Genomic DNA, 22,530 nt, shown 5'->3' on the forward strand with positions numbered 1-22,530 from the left:
ATGCAGTGTTCCATGGATCTTCAGAGATTTCTCTCTCATCATTTCTCATCAAATTCCCTTAAGTAGGGGCCTCCCCAGTGGCGCAGTGGTTGAGCGCTGGGTTGCGAAGCTGCCCGCAGCCTCTGCAGCGCCGGTTCAATCCCCGGCTGCTCCCCGGCCACCGCAGGAGGGTCCCACTTGGCGCGCAGACCTCTCCTGCCGCCCGCTGCTCCCCTCAGCAGTGTACTTCGGTCCTTCTGCCTGCTCTGCTCCCCGCTCTGGCTCTGGTGAATTCTCTCACCCTCCTGCGCTTCTGACTGTACCTAGTGCTTGTATGAATAAATAAATAAATCTTTAAAAAAAAAAGAAAAATTCCCTTAAGTACAAGATTACCTCTCCCTCATTCCTAAACCCCACACACCCCCACACACAAGGATCTCACCACCTTTGAGCTCTCATATTTTGGGGTCTGCAGAAGCAATACCGAAAAGTTCCTCTCTCCTGAGCGCCTCCTCTCACGCCTCCTTTCACCCCTCCACATGATTCCTTCCTGACTCGCTGGCTCTCCTGAAGCTGACAGTGAGCTTTCTAAAGGACAGTGCTATTCCAGACTTCTAACAAGGAAATTAACCTTCCCTTGAGAGTCTACAAGCTCGATTTGTTTAATCATAATCGCTTGACACTTCAGATTGCTCATTATGTGAATTCGCTATTGTCTGAGTCACTCCAGGTGCTGAGGTACAATTGGGAACAGTGATAATATCCTTTTTGTGTCAGTGAAATAGGCTGCAAAATGCCTAACTAATTAACACCATCTGATGTTCACATTTCCTCATTCAAGCAAACTAGAGGGCTATTTGTGCCAGATTTCTTTCTAATCTGGAATACAGTAAACAGTGGCACAAGTCAATTCTTGATCCCCATATTCTCCTAAGTTAAAACAAAAAGAAGTTATGTATTTGGAGGCCGGAAATGGAGAGTGGGAGCAGGTGGGTATAACTTGACGTGGGTCTGATTTATCCATATATTTGTCATCACTCTAGCCTCAAAGGAAGTCCCTTTTATACCAATAGGCATGTCTCAATCCGAGGTTGTTTAAGGTCTGTCACACTGAAATTTTGGAAAAAAGAATGCAAACTCTTTATTTGACCTATTTCTTAGGCATTGAGGCTTTGGTTTAAAAAAGTTATGCCTCCTTTACATGATCACTCTCTTCTCTCCTCTTTGACCATTTATAGCTAATTTTAACTCCTTAAACTCAGTAGTGACCTCCACATTCCCAAGTGCTTATACTGCTGTTTTTTTGGTTTAGTAACTCTGAAGACATTATCAATCAAGGATTTAGCTTAATTTTTATCTATCACCCTCCAAAATATAGTTAAATTAATAGCTGGGTAATGCAATAATTGTGTTCGTGTTCATATGAAAGTAAATATTCTCTGCAGCCTGGTGACAGACAGCACATCATGTATCCCCAATATCAAGCAGAGATGACCATCTCTGGGCCACCCTTCCAAATAACTTCCATCTAAGGAGAAAGCATCCAAAAACCCAAACTGAGAGACATTCTGAAAATAACTGACCAGTCCTGTTCAAATAGGTCAGTCATGAAAGACAAGACTGAGGAACTGTTATGGAAGAGAGTAAGGAAACAGGACAACTAGATACAATGTGGGGTCCTGAAAATATAAGGTGGATGCTGGAAGAGAAAAAGGAATTTAATGGGAAAAAAGCTGGTGAAATGAAATCTAAATAAACTATTTCAAGTACAGTTTAGGACGCTTGTACAAAGGATAAATGCTCTGTGGTTATAGACGTTAACATAAGGAAAATGGAAGCCTGGAGACGGGTACCCAGGACTTCATTGTACTATTTTTCAACCCGTGTATAAATGTAAAATTATCTCAAAATAAGTTGACAGAATTCATAACAGTGACATGTAAATGCCTGATGTGTGAAAACCACTAGTCTTGATTTAGCATAACACCTGATGTGAGGGGGGCGGGGTGATGATGGGTTTTGTTAATTTTGCTGATTTTTTCCCAAAAAAACAACTTTTGTTAATTTTTCTCTATTGTTTTTCTATTTCATTGATCTGTGTTCTAATCTTTATCATTTCCTTCCTTCTGCTAGCTTTGGTTTTAGTTTTTCTTTTCCTAGTTCCTTAGTTAGGTTGCTAATTTGTGACATTTCTTATCCTTGGTTGCATTTATAGCTATAAATTTCCTCCTTTGCACTGCTTTTGCTGCATCTCATTAGTTTCGGTATGTTATCATTTCCATTCATCTCTAAGTATTCTCTAAATTTCCCTCTAAAAGTCACAATCCTGTGAATTTTCCAGTTTTATTTTTGTTACTGTTACAAAAATCCTAGCTTTTACAATTGCCCATGTACTTACCTTTATTTAGATCCTGATTTATGCAGCTTTGAATTACTGTCTACTGTCCTTTCATTTCACCTTGTAGGGCTCCCTGAAGCTTGCTTACAGTGCAGGTCTAGGGATCAAAACCTCTCTCAGTTTTTGGTTATCTCAAAATGTCATAATTTCTCACTCATCTTCCATGGACAGTTTTGCCTTATGTAAGATTCTTAGTTGACAGGCTTTATTTCCTTTCAGCACTTTGAATAGATCAACCCATTGGCTTCTGGTCTCCTAAGTTTCTAGCGAGAAATCTACTGATAATCATATTAAGGATCCCTTGTATGTGATGATTCACTTCTCTTGTTTTCTAGATTATCTTCTTGTCTTTGGCTTTTAAAATTTTGATTATGCTTCAGTACGGTCACTCTGAATTCACCTTAAGAGTTGATTGAGCATGTCAGATTTTTATGTTCATCTTTCATCAAATTTGGGAACATTTCTAGTCATTCTTTCTTCAAATAGTCTCTCTGGCCCTGTCCCTCTTTTTCTTTGGGACTCCCATGATGCATGTTGGTCCACATGATGGTGTCCCACAGACTATACTCACTTTTCTTCCATCTTTTTTTGTTTCTCAACCTCAATAATTTCCATCATCCTATCTTCAAGTTCACTGGTTATTTCTTTTGCTGGGGAAATCTAATCTTTGAATATCTTTAGTGAACTTTTCAGTTAGTTTACTTTTTAGTTCCTTTTTTTCTTTTGTTGAAGTTTTCTATCGATATTTCCATCTTGATTATACATCATTTCCTTGACTTTCTCACATCTTCCTCTAGTTTTCTGGGCTTCAGGACAGTTGTTTTAAAGTCTTTGTTAATATATTTGTCATTAGGTCCTTTTCAGGAACCTGTTTATCATTTTTTTGTCCCTTTGAATGAGCCATACTTTGCACTCTTTGCATGACTTGTGAATTTTTTTGTTGTTGCTTATAGAAATTTCAAATAATAATGTGGTAAACTCTGGAAATCAGATTCTTTTCCATCTCCAGGACTGGGTATGTTTTGTTTTTGTTTGTTGCTTTTTTTTTTTCTTTTTAATTGTTGTAGGCGGTGTCCATGCTGAGAATTAGCCTGACTTATGAACTTAATGTCTCCTCAGGTTCTTCTGTGCCATTGCCAGGGTATGTGTAGTCACTTTCTAATTTTTCCCATACATGCAATTGTCTTTTTAGGTCTGGCCCCTGAGAAAGGAAAAAATGAAACATGGGGGAGGGAGGTACCAATCTTTAAATCACCTGAAAGTCACTTCAGCCAAAAAGGGGGAGGTATTTGCAGCCATGGGGAAGAGAGGCAGTGCAAAAATGATGCATCTCTATAATCAGAAGCAGCAACAATTAGTCACAACACAGACCCTCATCATTTGGAAGACAGAGTACCTTTTTTTCCATACATTGTTTGCAAGCTGTTTCAGGACATTGTGCACAGCTGCCCACCATTCGTGGCTGGAGATAGTGGCTATCATGCTGAGAGCTGATGATGAGCAAAATTAACCCCAATTTACCTGCCAAATCTTTCCCTAGAATTTGCAAGATTTCAGTAGAGTCCAGAGTTCCAAAATACTACATCAGACATATTCTGCCAATGGAATTGTTGTCTAGACAGAGAGACAGATTCCTAGTGCTTGCTACTCCACCATCTTTCCAGAATTCTAGCATCTTATCAAATTAGTGGCATAATGCCATCTGACCCAGAAATATTACCTTAGATATTTCTGCAACATAATTGTATACAAATGTTCAGGAACTCCGTAGAGGCGCAAGGGGGTAAGACACAACCTATGAAGCCGTATGCTGCCTCTGCAGCACGAGTTCAATCCCCTGGCCAGCCAGGGAGCAACCCACATGGTGCAGCAGACCTCTCCTGACTCACCCTGCTGCTCCCCTCAGCAGTGTATTTCAGTCTGCCTGTTTTGTTCCCCACTCTGTCTCTGGTGAATCCTCTCACCCCCCCCCCCACACGTCTGGCCTGTACCCCAGCTCTTATATGCATGAATAAATCTTTTAAAAAAAATGTTCATAGTAGCCCCACTCAAATAAACCAAAAATTTGTGTCCATCAATGAGACTGAATAAACAAAAGTGGTATATTCATATAATAGACTATTACTCTGATGTAAGGAGAAACATATATGCATCAATGTAGATCAAATACCATGTGTGAAAGAAGACTTACATGAGCATATACTGCAATTCCACTTATGTAACATTCTGAACAGCAAAATTAAACTATGGTAAGAACAATTGTTTTTCTCTTGTGGCATGGAGTATTAGCAATTAACTGGGAAGGTACCTAAGGAACTTTCTGGGATTATAATAATGTTCTATATCTTGATAAGAATTTGAACTATACAAACATGTGTATGTCAAAATTCATTTCACTGTTTTACTCCCAAAGGACATAAATATAATTAAAAAAACTGTATGTATATATATATATATACATACACATATATGGATGATATATATGCTAAAGTATTTCACTTATGTGTTCACTTACCTTGAAATACATTTTTAAAATAAAATGAATTAATGGTTAGAGTGATGGATAATGGATAAAAATGTGATGAAAACAAGTATGGTAAAATGCTGATATACACACATATATGCATGTATATGTACATGTAGATATAGATATATGAACATACAATGTTCACTGCAAAATCTTTCCCCTTGGTTGTATGGTGGAAATTTTTCTTAATAAAATATAGAGGGAAGAAACAAAAGGCAGAGCAATGCATGTAATCCCATTAGTATAAAATTTAAAGATTTTGAAGTATAAATATACTATCTATGCAGAGATAGACTTTTCCTTGAAAGCTACAAAGAACTACAGTAAATCCACAATAGAGTATTATTCAGAATTAAAATGAATAAAGTACATGTTCAACATGGATGAGCCTTGAAAACAGAACGTCAAGTTAAAGTCAGTCACAAAAGACCAAAAAAGTGAATCTATTTTTATGAAAAGTAGAGATTAGGCAAATCTATTAAAAATGTAGATTAGTGGTTACCTGGGGCTGGTGTGGAGGAAGGAACGGGGAACAACTGCTAAGGAGTTTGAGATTTCTTTTTGGGATGATGAAAATGTTTCAAAGGTAGGCAGTAGTGATGGTTATATAACTGAATATACGAAAGCCACTGAATTGTTTACTTTAAATGGGTGAATCTTGATGTATAATTATTTTCTTAACAAAATTGAGTGAACAAATGTTGAGTAATGGTGACCCTAGGGTAGAAGCTAGAGGTGGAAAGATAGTATTTTATGTCATTAGATAAATTAATGCTGAATTACTTTCCATGAAAAAAATTTAATATTAAAAAAATTTTAATATAAAATAATTGATCGTGCACACACACACAAAAAGAGTGGGATACCCGGGAAGCCTGGTGAGAAGGTATTAGCCAAGAGTAGAAGGGACATCTACCCGTGGTGTTGGAGGTCTGCTAGAACTAGTGCTAAGACAGTCATTGAGTTTGAGTAGGAAATTTTGAGTGTAGCTGATAATCTCCTCTTCTGCTCAAGTTCAAGTGGAATGGTGTTGAAATAAAGGACTTGAAGAGTGTAATACAGATGCAAGGTTAGCTTCTTGGGATGGTGAGTAGAAATGCAAAAATGAATGAAATGAGGTTCTTTTTTGTAAGAGGGAGTAAAATTCAGTCTTTTAAGTTATGGGGCATAATTGGATGTTTAGTCATTATTTTATTGCATGGTGATCACAGTTCAGAGTAATTTGGAGTCAGAATCTTCCTTGGATCATAAGTAGTTGTGTGACCTCTTAGGAAAATTACTTCCTAGCTCTGAACCTCAGTTGTTTTACCTGTAACCATAAATGAGGATAACTTGTAACTCAGGATTGTTGTGAAAGACTAATGATGACTGTAAAGTCTTAAGCAACACAAATATAGCATTTGATGCACACTGTGATATTCATACATACTTAAGCCATGGCTGTATGTAATAATCACTTACTGCAGGCTAAATGAATAAAATTACAGGTTGCCATGTGTCAGATTTTGTACGAACTGCTCATAACAGTACTATAAGTATCATCATTACCTGCATGTTACAAATGAAATGGAGGCTTAGATCAAAAATCCTTCCCAAAGTCAAACAGCTGATAAATGGTAGAACTCAAATTAATTCCAAGTTGATGTATAACTATTTTCTTAACAAAATTGAGTTAACAAATGTTAAGTAATGGTTACCCTAGGGTAGAAGCTAGAGGTGGAAAGATAGTATTTTATGTCATTAGATAAATTAATGCTGATTTCCAAATCCATATCCTCAGATGACTGGCTAGACACCAGGCCTACAGAGCTGTGGCAAGGACAAAAGGGGCTGTAGTTGATAGCCATCCTAGTTCTGAGACTTCATGTCATCTGGTAGTAACAAAGTTTGACTCAAATTTTTGATTGATTTCAAAAGAAGGGGATTAAATTAAGAGCTCAGATCAGGAAAATTTGAACACCAAAGGCTAAGATTATGGACAGAATAAATATCAATCAATAAAAACTGGTCTATTTAACCAATAAATTGCACATGACTTACAGGGACTTTTAGGTATGAGGAGCAGTGTGCAGCATCCAATTTAAGAATCTGCCTTTTCAAGAATAAATTATACAATAAAATGGGTCATAATCACAAAAAATAAAATCAAATTATGATTCCCTTAGCTATTCCACAGTTTAGTCTTGGTTAAAAAAAAATGTCTAATATGAACTTGATCTAACACGAAGCTCCAGGATGCATTATTCACATAAAAATCTGGGAAATAGAAATTGGTCTACACATTTAATTTGCCTCCCTTATTTTAAATATTTATCCATGGGCAGAAGACAATGCTATGCAAAGGATTATAACATTGAAATTATCACTTACATTTCGTCAAACTCCAAAATTCTATTCAAAGTTTCTTCTCCCTAACAAGAAGATGATCTTTAGATGCTACAAATGGCTATGCTTTGAAATACAAAACTGGTGAATTAACAAGGATTTTCCCCCCAATTGAGAGTTCAACTAAATACGAAACATTAACTGGTTAACTCCACGTTTCCAAATCTGAGGTGATTCAATTGAGATCACACCTAAGTCAAAAGCTTTAGAAATAAATTATCCCATGGAAGATTAAAGATGTTTTTTCTTTAATCACATCACAGTATGGTCTATTGTCCCCGCCACTTGAATTTGAGCAGGATCTGTGACCTTTTAAATAAAATATGACCAAAAAAAAAAAAAAAGTGATGTCCTGCCGAGGCCTCAAAGAAATGGCACTTTCCACTTCCTATCTCTTAGAACAATCATTCTTAGAACCTAGCTGCCATACTGTGAGGAAGCCCAAGAAGTCCCACAAAGGGGCTCATATCATGAAGTGCTGAGCCTCTGGCTGAAACCTAGGCTAACAGTCAGAACCAACCTCCAGTCATGTGAGTGAGCCAATTTGAAGAGAATTCTCCTGCCACATTTGGGGAATCCCAGTTGACATTTGAGGAGCAAAGATAAGACATTCTTGCAAGTCCTGTCCAAACCGTAGATGTGTGAATACAATAATAAGTGCTTAAGCTATTATATTTTGGAAGAGCTTGTAACACAGCAATAGAGACTCCCCAACTTCACATGCCCCAATGACAAACTGATTTCCTCAAGATGCAAGTCTGAGTATACCCCATTGCCTTTCAGCTAAGTAGGGTTCAAAAAGGCCATGAAGGTCAAAACCAAGCAAACAAACAAAACAGCCAGGCGCCTGGAAACTCTTCACTGCTTCTTTATTAGGATGCACCCACAGTACAGAACCTCTCACACACCTGTGAAAGGGGAAGGTTACATTTCCCTTTGGGAGCACCTTCATTTTTGTTTGTTACCACTTTGAAAAAAAATAAATCATTTTCAAAGAAAGACATTTTAAATTCCAAGTGTTTCAAGTGTCTAAGACTCAGCTTGCATTTTGTTGTTTGAAAAGGAAGTCACATATTTTAGCCAGAACTGTAAGATAGTTTTGTGGCATTGAACTTTGATGTGGATCAGAAGTCTGATTGAATCAGTCTATAATTTTCATATGCACCTTTTCGTATCAAAAATGTTTCATTTTTACCTCTACCCACAGAGACACTGTTGGAAAAAAAAAAAAAACACGCGCACACACAACTAAATTTGAAACCAATAATGAAGCACAGCATTTCTAACAGGGAAAATGAACTTCTGCTGCCCTCTCCTGCTAAAACAATGAAATACTAAAATACCAAAAGATTTATGAAGCTAAAGCAAAATCCTCAAACCGAAAACAATGGACATATCATTCTCATTATACCTCAGTCAAAAATCAGACAACAACCAGAAAATGTATTGGTAATATTTATATTTGAAAGTTCCCCATCAATACATGAGGTTGGAGTACAACTTATTTACAGTTAAGTGATCTGAAAAAAAGTAGAGAAAGCAAAGGGAAGGAAGGGTAGAGGGAAGGAAGAAGGGAAAAAGGGAGGGACGAGGGAGGGAGGGTGGGAGGGAAAAAAGAAAAGGAAACCTATAGTCATAGACATCATAATATGGGATGTTTATTTCCAAGAGATACTAATGCTGCTATCGTGCACAAGAAGCAGCACAAATTAACATTCCACTAGATCAAAATTGGCTCAACTTTCTCTCAAGATGTACAATCCTTTAAGATTTTCAAAATTAAATACTGAGAAATATAAAATGCATTGCCAATGTATCTACTACAAAAATCTTTTGTATGGCTCATTCCTTAACTCTACTCAGAGAAGCAGCTGAGCCAGAATATAAAAATAAAAATATTGATGTGCAAATAAAACATCACTGATCATGTCTGGTGCCACCTTTTTACTCTAGGTAACTGTCACTTTGTTATAACCTTGGTAATAGCATCAAAAGAGAAAATCTCTTCCTTTCCTGGGCCAGGTCAGTGCATCCAATTAAAGGGAAAAAAATAAAAGAGAAAAAAAAAATACCCCAAACTCCGCACACTTAAAAATGCCAATAATATCCATACATCTTCCCTTTCCCACCCACCCCCAACCCCCACAAAAAAATAAAAAAGCTTTTAAAGCTCTAAATATACTTTTTTTCTTTCCATAGTGTGATTGAGCCTAGGGCTACACATTTAAGTATAGCAGGTGCAATTACAAGCAATGCCTGGTTCTGCACCCTGGACTGTCCCACGCATAGAAGGAGGTACAAAATAAATGAAACCCTTCCATTCAGGCAAGCAAGCCCAAGATGAAGGAGCATAACCCTGCTTGTGAGTATCCAGCGGCATTGAGGGTATTAATCATTTCTTACTTTTTAGATTTTTTTATTTTATTTTATAAAAAACAGTCAGATGTTAGGGAGCGCAAAATATAATAAAATTTAAAAGGACAAAAAAATGAAACACTGAAGGAAAACGTCTGGGGACACTTGCACAGTGAGAAAAGGAATGCATGCTCGATTCAAAGTGTGAGACGGGCATAGTCACTCACATGGTTGTTCCAGGCCCACAGCCTGAGGCCTCGGCATCATTCTAAACCACAGGGTCAGTTCGCTTTTTCTTCCAAATACACTCTTAATCCTACCCCTGAAACCAATATGGTAGGGATAAGGCTGGAGTGAGCATCACTCATTAACTACAATATTTGCTATTTTAAAAATATATTTATATATAGTTCTGGAAATTATGAAGCAAACAAAATATAACACAAAGATGCATTTGTCACAACTAACTCAAGTTGCAGCAACAGCAGAACTGTGGGACAGGACAAAGAGAGGGCCGCTGCAAATGCAGCAAGTACGTCCTTATACATGTCACATAGTGCAACAGTCAGATTACCTCAGTACTCTGCGTCACCGGACACAACATGACAAATGTCACATTGTCACTTTCAGTTAAACAAGGAAAGACAGTGTTTCTTCTCAGAAGTTGCCCTATGAATTTTAGACTTAAGCCTATAAATCATTTCTTTAAATATGTCTAAAATTGGGCTTTACTCTTCTCAGTTTGGAATGATCAACATATAGAATTGACATTGAGGGTGTCGGTGTAATTCTCACCTTCACTCTGAGGACAGGGTAAGGTGCAAAAAAGGGATCCTCGTCTTATTTCAAATGACTGAATTTCATTCTAATGGGCAGAGAGATATCATAAGCCTGTGGTTTTAATGTCCACTATCTAAAAAGATCAACTAATGGCAAACAAAAGTTTATACTGTTAAAAATGAATGTAATACAGAGTTCAAAACTAATGAGCTAATATCAACAGCTAAAGGAAATGATCTGCTACAAATTTATTCTTTATCGTTAGCATTTGAACTTGCACCTTTGCTCCAGCACTTTTAAAGTTACTCATATCATCTTCGGCAGCCTCTGCCAACTTTACATTGAATCCCCATTAATATTCTCTTCAAAAAATCTATTAATTCCATTAAACCATGTTGTGTTTGGTGTTGCATAAGACTCTTTTACTGCCGTTTCTTTTTCAGAATTAACAATGCCAAATTTTGTTTTTGTGTTACAAAGTTATTGAGATGACAATATCCATAATTAGCTTACTTTTACATACAAACTGTGACCTGATAATCCTGAAACACTTATAGAGGAGAAAAGTCAGTGGCTTTTTTTTCCCTTTTTCTCAGAAACAATAAACTGCATATTCTATTTCATATTTAAATGGAAGGAAGAAAATATACAAGCCCATATTGATATTGCATTTCTATTAAGAGCAACAGCAGTTCATATGTTCATGTTTGCTACTAACACAATTCAACACATGAACACAGAATCAGCTCTATACCATGAATACTGCTGGAAGTGATGGTTTAGGATTATCAACTCACTGCTGCCATGTCCATAACAAGCAAAAGCATCCTGGAAATAAATCCCAAAACACAAATCTTTCAGTACATAATAATGCAACTGCATTAGATAAGTACATACTGTACACAAGTTTTATCAGCATTTTATCTCCCCAAGAAGTAAGATTTCTCTTTTAAATACAAAGCAGAGAGCCAATAAGATATATCTATAATACAGCCCTAGATTTTGTTTTTTGTTTTTTTTTCTTAAACAATTTGGTCACAATGCACCTTTGATATAAAAGCATTTTTAAACTTTATTAATACTCAGGACATTAGGAATTTCCAGATTTTTTCAGTAGCATTTGTAGAACCACTTTTGGTAACAAATACAGTAGTTAGGAATATGCATCCCATTCAGAATGCATAATAATGTTTATCCTGAATCCTTTCTGGCTAAAAACAGGGCTGGCGCTGTGATGAAATATAGAACGAGAATCTACAAAAAACACTGTAATATGTTTGTTTTTTTTTCCCAGAGGCTACATCCTCTTTTGCTGGAATACTTTATAAATACATATTAAAAAGTAAGGCAACAACTCCAAACAGTCCAAGCTGTTTGCTCAACTCTATTCCCAATTAGATTCGCAATCCTGGCGATCAATTTCATGGTTGTCTATTTAGTGTTTATCTTTCTTATTTCAAAATGGTCCAAAAGGATGTTCTCTGACATTTCTAAAACATCTCTGGCATGTGTGTTCAATGATGTACGCAACTAATACTGGTCAGGTACTGAAGCCTATGATGACCCAGTGCCTGTTTTCAAAGGATTCAAGACATTGATTTGGATTCACCAGTAACTGACGCATGAATCCAAAATTCCCTTCCCTACTATGTTTATCACCTCTTATCTTTTACTCCTAATTTTAAAACTAAAGGAGTACCAGGACTACCTGGCTACTGGAAAGATGTTCACACCAGTAAACAGAACTTTTGTCAGGGGCCTTTATAATTCATGGCCCCATTCCACGTGGACATTCATCTCATTCATCTCATGAAGATGTGCAAAAGGAAAACATGTCAAATTACAGTCAAGTTATCCAGAGAATGTTATACAAACTTATAAGGAAATGACAGTCTTTTTTTTTTCCTTTACTATAAATACATTTAACAGTTTTAGCAGAAAGACAAGCTAAATTTAAGATTGTTCACATTTGAAAATTGTTTCATACTCTCTGCTAATGATAAATAAGGAACTCCTGATAATGGAATTTTAACATACAATTTCATCAACAGATCTTTGAAGATTGCTTTTTTTTTTTTAAAGAGGGTTAGAACAATGATTAATGTTTGCAAAGTTCTGAGAAGTCCATCTACTGTCCAAACTTTGGATTGAAGTCCTTATTTTTTTTCCCTTTACTTAGAGACAGGTATATACAGTGCTGTTGTAATAATGAAACAATGTGAAATCTACTGTAAAGTTGCACAATACAGAAAACTGTTGCTCCATCTTCTACTACATAAATGTGTGACTCCACAGGTTAGTAATGTTGTCATTATTTTTGTTAAGTTGGAATTATCCCATCACGTCTAAGACCTCTCTTTAACTCCAGATCCTCCAGTTTTTTCCATAATTCTTCACGCTCCTTTTCTTTCTTTTTCTCACTGGGGGAAAAAACAGAATATAAGGTTAAAAAAAAAAAAAAAAAAGAGGAGAAAGTTTAGAGATTATACTATAATAATTGTCCCTTTGACAAACTTTTCCCAGGTACATTTTTAAAGGTCTTTGAAAAGTTTGGCATTACCCTTATGGGTGTTTTTCTTTTTGATGTTTCTTTCTCTTTTTGACACTTACGTAGACAAAAAAAGAAGTATTAATGTATAGAATAGGAGATGACTACCTTAAGATTACCTTACGATTTCATATTAGCGTTCCTTTATATATAGTTTAATACAAAAAATTGACTTCAAAATTACTGAGCAACAATACACATTTCAGTGGACATAACAGCTTTTCAAACAATTATCTCCATGGTAATTATGACCCTGAAAAATTTACAGGACAAGAGGGGTAAGATTATATAACGTGCCAATGATTATAGATTTCTGATTATTAATGCAAACAAGCTGTTTGGCAAAATTTCACTTTTGGTTTTTCTGTATAGTTTGGGGATAATACTAGATCTAAGTATTATCATAGAACCCTCATTTGAGTACATTTAAGTTAATTCATTAGATAACACCCAGTTTCACTACAGATGACCTTTTTTTTTTTAAGGGACAAATGGGTGATAAACAAAAACTTAGAACTTCATTCAACTAAAACAGAGCTTAAACACATGCCAGGTTCATACTGCCCTAATTAGCAGTTCAAATTCAAAAGTGACATAATTAAGACACTCATCCTCTTGTTATTGAAGCATTTCATTCGAATCTTTAATGGAGAGTTTTATGGCATTCAATACAACCTGTCCCATGGGGCTTTTCTTCCAGATGAACTTTATGTTATTTTATCATAATCTTTTCCACTGACAACTTTATCTTCAAAAAATCTAAATATTTCTGATATAGTTACCGTCACCCCCATTCTTTCCTACGTGTCTCTCTCCCTGTAGGTGGGAATTTTAAAACTTAACCATATTGTCATGATAGGGATTACTGTCAAATTCTCTTCCAATTTCAGTTTTACATAGCACTAATGTCAGCATATGTACTTACTTATTCCACCCACCACTTGCAGATTTGTAATACTGAAAATTATGATCTGAACTGAAACTGTTACTAACTTCATAAAATCCTCCATTCAGTCTTCTTTGATGGCACCAGACAAGACCCTGTGTTTTCTTTGCCTATTCCCACATCTGTGGAGAAATCCATGTTTCCACCTACTCAGCACACCTTCTACTGTTCATCTGATAAAATATTACCCTTCTCTCATTAAGAAAGTCCACTCATGTCAGTCCTATCATCAAAGCCAATGTCACAATGTCTACTCCTAGTCCCCTGGGTTAATTCTTATATTTTTTTCCAAGTGTTCGGGTTATTTTGTTTAAATAATAGAGGGCCAGAAAACAGAGTTCTACAAATGAAGTTCCACAAATACAAGCGAACTTAATTCAATTTGAATATTTCAGAAATAAGATCTTCAATACCCCTAATAGGATCCTATGGATTTATTCCTGGTTCAACTGTGATAATAATGGGCTTTCAGTAGCTATAAAGAAAGGACATTCTTCCTGGTACATCATAGTAGGAAAATGTTTCCTTACCTCCAATTTTTAAGATTTTAATTTCACTTTGGGGCAAGAAGGGCTGTTCAAAATTAAATGATTTGCAACAACTGTAAATATAGTATATTAAATGTTGTTTAAATTGTACAACATATCCCTTAATTGATATTTATCTTAGTACTGTGGTTAAAAAAGAAATCTTAGCCTCTTCTGTCTATAGCTAGATATTTGCCATGTCTTATAATTATGCTGCTTTTCAATATCATATCCTGGTAATTAAAAACCACTATGTTGGTACTTGGTCCCCTGCCATCAAATCTTTCCCCCTCATTATTCTTTTTAGCAGTGAAATGCAAGTAGCATGTTCAAAATCAGGCAAAGAGCAAAGAAACCACAGAAAACTTTGCTCAGGAGATTCAGCAAAGTCTTGGGTATGAACACTTACAGTCCTCTGGGATGCATGGGCTTATAAAATATAAAAGTAACAATTTGCTTCTGGATGACCAAAGCAGTGGTCTGAGTACTAATGAACTCTAGACTTTCTTCAGTCTCTCCAAAAACATCAATACCATGATATAAATGCTTGTGAAGCATAGAAATTCATAGGTGAAAACCCTAACTTGCAAAGGTGATGATACTAGGAGGTGGGGCCTTTGGGAGATGATTAGGTCATAAGGGTACATCCCTGATGGATGGAACTAATGGTGCTATTATAAAAGATCCCACAGAGATGCCTATGCCCCTTCTACCACAGGAGGACACAGCAAGAAGGTGCAGACTACAAACCATGAAATGGGCCCTCATTCAACTATGCAGGCACCTGCTTTGGGACATTCTGCTTCCAGAACTGTGCACCATAACATTCTGTCGTTTGTAAGCCACTCATAAGATACCCTTTAAGTGGTATTTCGTTATAGCAGCCCAAACATATTAAGACATCTTTTAGGAAAAAGAATGTTACTAAAAGAAATAATGAAATTGAAGAGTCTCATAATTGAAATCAAGAAAGGCTTTACTAAAACATAAGCATTTATTGTAAAGGATTCAACTGGTTTTTGTTCTCTTTTGGTCTTAACATTTCATGATCTGTATAAAGCCAGACTCTTCAACTCCATGCTCTTTACCCTGCCTTTTGAATTGTCATGAATTCAGTGGGTTCAGAGTAGGTAGTAAGTTCTGGGTCAAACTGCTAAACAAAAATGTGCCTCGTTCCTCTTGCTACTGGAATGAAGTACAAGACCAGCCCAATTCTAGCTCAAACATGTTTTGAATGGAAGCAAATCCAAATGGCAAACTACCCGGGGGTCCCCTAAGTGGGTCTGAAATACCAGTTATGTGCCAGGCTCTTACCCCTATTGCAGTAGAGAAATATTATCAAATGGAAGAAGGAAAATTGCCTTTTACAAAATGACAGTGCTACCCAGTGGCACATTAATAAAGACACGGCCAATGAGCATGTAAAAATGAATACAGAAATAAATAAAACTGTACTGCTTAAGATTTTCGGGAGCAATTAGGCAACTTCAGCAAAGAGAAAGAAAAGAACTCAATAGTTTTATGCACAATTGACAAAAATAGCTTTAAAAAGTTACCGCTGACGATCTGACTTGTATGTGGCTGTCAGCTCATCAAACATGGTGCTGTTCATTTCCATAAATGCCTTCAACACATTGTACACTAATGCCACAATAGCCCTGGGAAACAGAGACGAGGGGAGATGTTGGTTAGTGATACATAAAGGGACAATACTGTATGACCAGAGAGAAGGCACCACCTTTGTCTGAATGAGCCTCTCATATTGCATACTGACTCCATCCCTTTTTAGCTGGTAACTTGAAATGACCTGCAGTTCATTTCCATATCAAGAGAGTCACTCTTCACTGTTCAAAGCAAGATATCTTTCTAAGGGATTGGCAGGATTAGAAAAGAAAAATCTAATTTTGGCCTTCTAATAGTTGGTACCCAGTCCATACTTGCCCCGTGGTACTTTTGCCCTGACAAACCCACAGGTCTGAGACCATGGCAGGTCCATTACATGTACTGCACAGACCCACTCTCCGAAAAGGCTCCTCCCATCCCATCCACCTGCCGATTTTCTCTAAGATTCACTTTGAGTATCACCACCCCCACCAATATCCACAAACCTCTTCTCTTGATCCACAGCATCCCCCCAACTATCTCTGCTATACTCACAAACAGGCTAGGAAATCCTCAAACATATTTCAGCATGGTAGCACTTAACATGCTATTTTTAAAAGATGTTTCTGAGTGCCCCGACCCATCCGAGAATTTATAAAAGACAGATTTTTTTCTTCAGCAACAAGCACAATATCTAGCACACAGCAAGCATTCAAGACACTTTATTAGCAAAAGAAGGGAGAGAAAGAATGCCTACGGAAGGGGGGAGGGAAGGGAGGAGAAAGTAAAAGAAGGAGGGAGGGAGGGAAGATGGGAGGGGAGAAGGAAGGAAGGAATAAAAACCTACGGATTCCAATGTTCTTTTGAAATCCTATAAAGACTGGAAAACATGATGGGAAGGATGACATTTGAGTTTTCTTCTATCAAACTCATGATGTATTCATTATTCCAATAATAGAGTGCCCTTTCTGCCACCTTTAAGAAAAGAAAAATAAAATATTAGAGAGAAAAAGACAAAGATAAAACAAAATAATAATCTCTCCAAATTAAAATGTTTAAGACAATTTTACACCGTTCAATCAAATATAAAATTACACATTAATTACATTTTAATTAAATATTTTAATTAAATATTAATTGCATTTTTGCAGATTTAAAATCGTTCAGAAAGTTCCAAGGTGGTTCATCAACTCAGGGAAGGAAAAGAAATTTCCCAACCTGTTTGTTTATAGTCGCCTGTGATACTGCCCACTTGATCTGATCCCACATTTTCTTTCTGTAGCTCTCAAAGACCACACCCTTTTAACTACTTCTATATGCTGCTCTGTTCCCCACATCATTTTAACCTCCTTCCTGATCCACCTTTTTTATCCAAAAGAATTCAGACCAAGCCCAGGGCCCAGTATCCAGCTGCATTCAGCAATAGCTGCTGAGGAAAACCCAGCTGCCCGTCCCTGCAGAGAAGGCACATTCACTACAGCCTTCACTGAGGCCCCAGCCTGCCCACAGCCGAGGAAGAGGAGCACGTTGCCCACTGCACAGAGAAGGACATGAGGCTGAGAGACTGGTGACCTTCATCTTTATGTATTCCAGGGAACCCCTCAAAAAAAAAAATCTTTAAACAAATCTCAAATGTAATATAAAATAATCAAAATCTCAAAACGAATCTCTAAAATATCTTAAAAAGTGTAATTACATGGGGAAAGGAAAGAGTGGTTTCTTACATTTGTATAGATTAAGAAATGATCTTGACCTACTAAACATAGAGCTTCCGTATGATCCAGCAATTCCACTCCTAGGTATTTACCCAAAGGACATAGAAACATCAATTCCAAAGAGCACCTGCACCCCTATGTTTATAGCAGCACTATTTACAATAGCTAAACTATGGAAACAACCCAAATGCCCAAAAATAGATGACTGGATCAAGAAGATGTGGTACATATACACCATGGAATATTACTCAGCATTCAAAAAAGATAAACACACGCAATTTGGAGCAACATGGATGGAGCTGGAAGGGATCATGCTCAGAGAAATAAGCCAGAAAGAAAAAGAAAAATACCGCATGGTCTCACTCATAGCAGGAATCTAGAAAACTTAAATAAGGGACCAGGAAAAAGAATAACTATAAGAAAGAAAATATCAAAATCAACAAACAACTATGAACCAGAGACATTCTGTGGGGGGTGGGGGGCGGGGAAAGGAGAGATTGGGGTCAAAATAAGGGGGTTGTAATTGTATGGGGAATATAAAAATAAAATTTAAATAAAAATAAATTAAGAAATGAAGTTTTAATAATTGAATTTAAAATAAAACTTGATCTAATTTTAAAAGATGGCACAGGATGCACCCTCCAACAGATTCTGAGAAATTAGAACCTTTACATTAATATCATTCAACTTGGTACCAAAAAACTCTGGGACTTATAAGGCACTACTTCATCCTAGAATACAAAATGTAAAACCATCACTACATTTGTCATGCGCGAGGCATTGTGCTGTGCCTCACACACTCCTGGGGTGCCCAGGAGTTGAGCCTCTGCAAGCTGTGACAGGTGCTGTGTCTGAGACATCAATGCAGCGCCCTGAGCAAAGAGCAGAACGAGCGACCCGGTGACTGAGGGGAGAGGAGTGGCAGGCGTGAGGCATTTAAGCTGGGCTTTGAAGGATGAAGGGAAGAAGGGAGGACAGGAGCAGAGGCACCAACATGGTTGAGGTGTCTGAGACCATAAGGCACCTGGTGCAGCTACAGCAGGTAGAGCTCAATGGCAAGGAAAGGGATGGGGAGGAGAGGGGAACGAGGCTGCTCTGAAACTTACAATGGAAAGGTTTTTAAAAATTATTTATTAGCAAGACTGAACTTTTCTTCACATTTGTTTAGTCCATTTCCAAAACGAGCTATGAAAATGTATCACAGGAAGCCACAGAGCACAGAGTATTAGAACTGATTAAGCTCTAATAAGTTTTTAGTCTTGTTTTGTAGGTGAACTCACTGAGGTCCAAACAAAGGAGGCATGCAGACAGAATAGAATAAATCACCTCACTAAAGAGGACACAGCTTCAAGTATGGTGTCAGGGAATTCGGACACGACCACAGGAGGATGCTTCCAAAGGAGGAGGGACCCTGGCATGTTTTTAATCCAATTATGACTCTAACATTTACCTGCTACTTAACACTAATATCCCAGTTGCTACATAGCTCCTTGTTCATTTGAGCATCACAGACAGGAAGTCAGTACCAAACCAAGCCCCTTTAAGAGAAAAGCTGTCACTGATACAAAGTAAAGACTGGCATGTCTGACACTGGACAGAGTGACTACTTTCCTGGAACACACTGTCTTCAACACACACAGTGTCAGTGTCTCTAGCATGGAGCCCTCTGATTCCAGCACCATGCCTGGCCATAGGTGTCTGGCTGAACAGAGTGGGAGTCAATTAATGTTTACTGGATAAACCAGTGACCAGGTAATGAATGAATAAATAAGAATCTCTTACTGTCCTGTGATTTGGACCTTTAGTGAGACAGCGAAAGGATAAAACCTAATGTGTTTTCACTCCAGATCTCCATCTCCCCTCCGGTGGGGGTTCCAGAGCAATGCACCAGCAGCTCCAAAGGGGAAAAGAGTTGCCCAGGCTCACTTTCCTTGTGTTCTCCAAGAGTGGCCACTAGGCGGCAGAGCAGCGCCATGAGAAGGTCACAGGTTCTCACAAGAAGCTGTGCCTGTATTAACTCTACTCTCTATTAACTAGGGACTTGAGCAAATCATTCTCGGTGCCTAATTATTGTTTTAATCTAGAAAATGGGGGGGGGGGAGGAGAAGTCCCATAATATAATTTAAAGTTTTGAAGTAATGTGTGCAAATCTTCTAGCACAGCATAGAATATTAGTGCTTTTTCATTCCTAAGCTTGATTTTGCATTTTCTCTTGAACTGTAGCAGTCCTCACCTTTACTAAGCTACTGTACTCAAGACAAGTTATTTTACCATTTTGAGCTTCAGTGTTCACACCTGTACAAATTCTCTTTCCAAGGTGATCATGAGAATTAAAGGCACTAGAAGGAAAGCACCACAGTGCCTGTCATGAAGCAGGTGCTGGAGAGGACAGTGGCTATTGTTACAAATGCTATCATGTAAGAATAAAAATCAAAAGGTACCTAGTGTCCATTATATTTATTTCAAAACAAATTAAATTTTACCAAAATGAGACATGCCACACAGGTCACTCTGGCTCCTGCCCTCTTCATCACTAACCTGAAAATGGGGGCTAGATACACATTTGGCAATTTGTTTAAACAAAGGTTCTTGAATTTTAACAAATTGTGAAGGTTCAATCACATCCAATATTTCTTCCAGCTCCCCAAGGAACATCACCTGTAAATACATATAAAACACAACATGTCAGGCACTTCATTGAAAAATCCCTATGAACGATTAGGATTAAGTAGTAAGAGTTTGTACTGTCTTAAGAAAAATGTATACATAAAATCAAATATGAAAAAAATCAGGCAAGATCTCATGTTAGGACCTGAGTTCACGAAGATGGTACGTATTAAGAGCAAGTTTCCTAGAGCATTGAAAATATGATTCTATTTACCTTGGAAAAAAACTGTGTCATGCTAAAACTACGACACAGAACAAAGGGAATTTATACACCACAGTGGGGCCCTGCAAAACAGATCTGTCCTGTGGAGCTCCCCTATCTGTCACATCAGCTGACCCCCCCCACCCACGCCACTGTATTTCTGGAGCAACGAAGAATGGTCCTCCTGCAGAGATCGCCAGCGTCCACAGTGCACGCGCAGAGATTCACCAAACATTCACAGCTTCTGTGCCGCCGCCTCTCTCAGACACACCAGAGAACAGAACCCAGTGGGAACAACACAGAAGAGCAGATTCACACACAGATACCACTTTAAATACTAACACACACCGGCCCATTTTTTACACCACAAACACATGCACACACATGCAAAGCCAGTCATTACAGAGCACAATGAATCTTGGGGCTTCGGCATTCTGTGCCTCACAAAACAGAGCCATGTAGAAAATGGGCCCATGGGCCTCCCCGGTGGCGCAGCGGTTGAGCGCCGGGTTGCGAAGCTGCCCGCAGCCTCTGCAGCGCCAGTTCGATCCCCGGCTGCTCCCAGGCCACCAGGGAGGGTCCCACATGGCGCGCAGACCTCTGCAGACCTCTCCTGCCTCCCGCTGCTCCCCTCAGCAGTGTATTTCGATCCTTCTGCCTGCTCTGCTCCCCGCTCTGGCTCTGGTGAATTCTCTCACCCTCCCGCGCTTCTGACTGTACCCAGTGCTTGTATAAATAAATAAATAAAAATAAATCTTAAAAAAAAAAAAAGAAGAAGAAGACAATGGGCCCAACTCAATTGTACAGTCAATCTCTTTAAATATAGTGGAAAACTGGGCATCCCTGGAGGCATAGAGGTTGAAGACACAGTGCTATGAAGCTATCAGCAGCCACTGCAACACGAGTTTGATTCCCAGCCAGCCAGGGAGTTAACCTACATGGCGCAGGCAGACACCCTTGTCTCGACTGCTGCTCCCCTCAGCAGTGTATTTCACCTAGATCCTCCTGTTCTGCTCCCAACCCTGTCTCTGGTGAATCCTCTCACCCCTCCCCCCACACCTCTGGCCTACACCCCAGTTCTTATATGCATAAATAATAAATCTTCAAACATAAATAAATAAACAAATAAATAAATAAATGGACAGAAATAAAAACCAGTTACCCATTTAGGCATAAAAAATAATTACCTTAGAAAAAAATTAATTATGCAATTACAATATGAAAAATGAGAATGGTTTCATATCTTGATATGCATCTGGGTAGAGATGCAGTTTAACTTTACCTAAAAGGTAGTTAAAAAAACTAGACAATTTTGGGCCTCCCTGGTGGTGCAGAGGATAAAATCTCAGCTACTAAGCTATCACTAGGCACTGCAGCCTGGATTCAATTCCCAGTCAGGGAGCTGACCCACATATGGCACAGCAGACCTTTCCTGTCTCGTCCACTGCTCCCCTCAGCAGGGTATTTCAGTAGATCCGCCTGTTCTGCTCCCCACTCTGTCTGGTGAATCCTCTCACCCCCTGCATCTCTGGCCTACACCCCAGTTCTTGTATGCAAAAATAAAAATTTTTAAAAATTACACAATTTTTCTGAAATTGTAGGAACTAGAGAATTGAGGCTGACATGGGGAGGGAAGTTCTGTTATCAAGACACACAGAGAGAATTTCTCCCAAATTGTCCCCAAATGTAAAACTTAACAGCTAATCTTTTGGGGGGCCACTTTCCACATGGTTTGTAAACTTTCAGACGAGTGACTGAAGATCTGGTAGCTGCTAAACTCACCTCCAAATAAGAGACTCACTCTCCCACAACAATCTCACATGGCACATACCCAACCCAGTCAGTGACTGAAGGTGAGCGATCTTGACGGTCACCTGTGCACAGCTGAAACTAAGGTCT

The 22,530-nt window shown here is 38.1% G+C and overlaps 1 protein-coding gene across 2 annotated transcripts in view; it reads right to left on the minus strand.

Annotated features, from left to right (window-relative positions):
• Window positions 1–12,500: 12,500 nt before the first annotated feature.
• Window positions 12,501–22,530, minus strand: part of PPP2R5E (protein phosphatase 2 regulatory subunit B'epsilon) — a gene marked incomplete at its 5' end in the record, with an annotated part of 126,911 nt that continues 116,881 nt past the window's right edge. The window contains 4 exons of one of the 2 annotated variants that reach the window (XM_084241229.1): window positions 12,501–12,844; window positions 16,002–16,103; window positions 16,895–17,022; window positions 20,301–20,420. In XM_084241229.1, the coding sequence (XP_084097355.1) occupies window positions 12,745–12,844; window positions 16,002–16,103; window positions 16,895–17,022; window positions 20,301–20,420 (450 nt within the window). In that variant the 3' untranslated portion in view covers window positions 12,501–12,744. The remainder of the gene's footprint in view (window positions 12,845–16,001; window positions 16,104–16,894; window positions 17,023–20,300; window positions 20,421–22,530) is intronic. The other variant, XM_084241228.1, reaches the window with a different exon arrangement.

The sequence above is a fragment of the Talpa europaea genome (assembly GCF_964194135.1).
Source record: "Talpa europaea genome assembly, chromosome: 8".
Taxonomy (NCBI): Eukaryota; Metazoa; Chordata; class Mammalia; order Eulipotyphla; family Talpidae; genus Talpa; species Talpa europaea.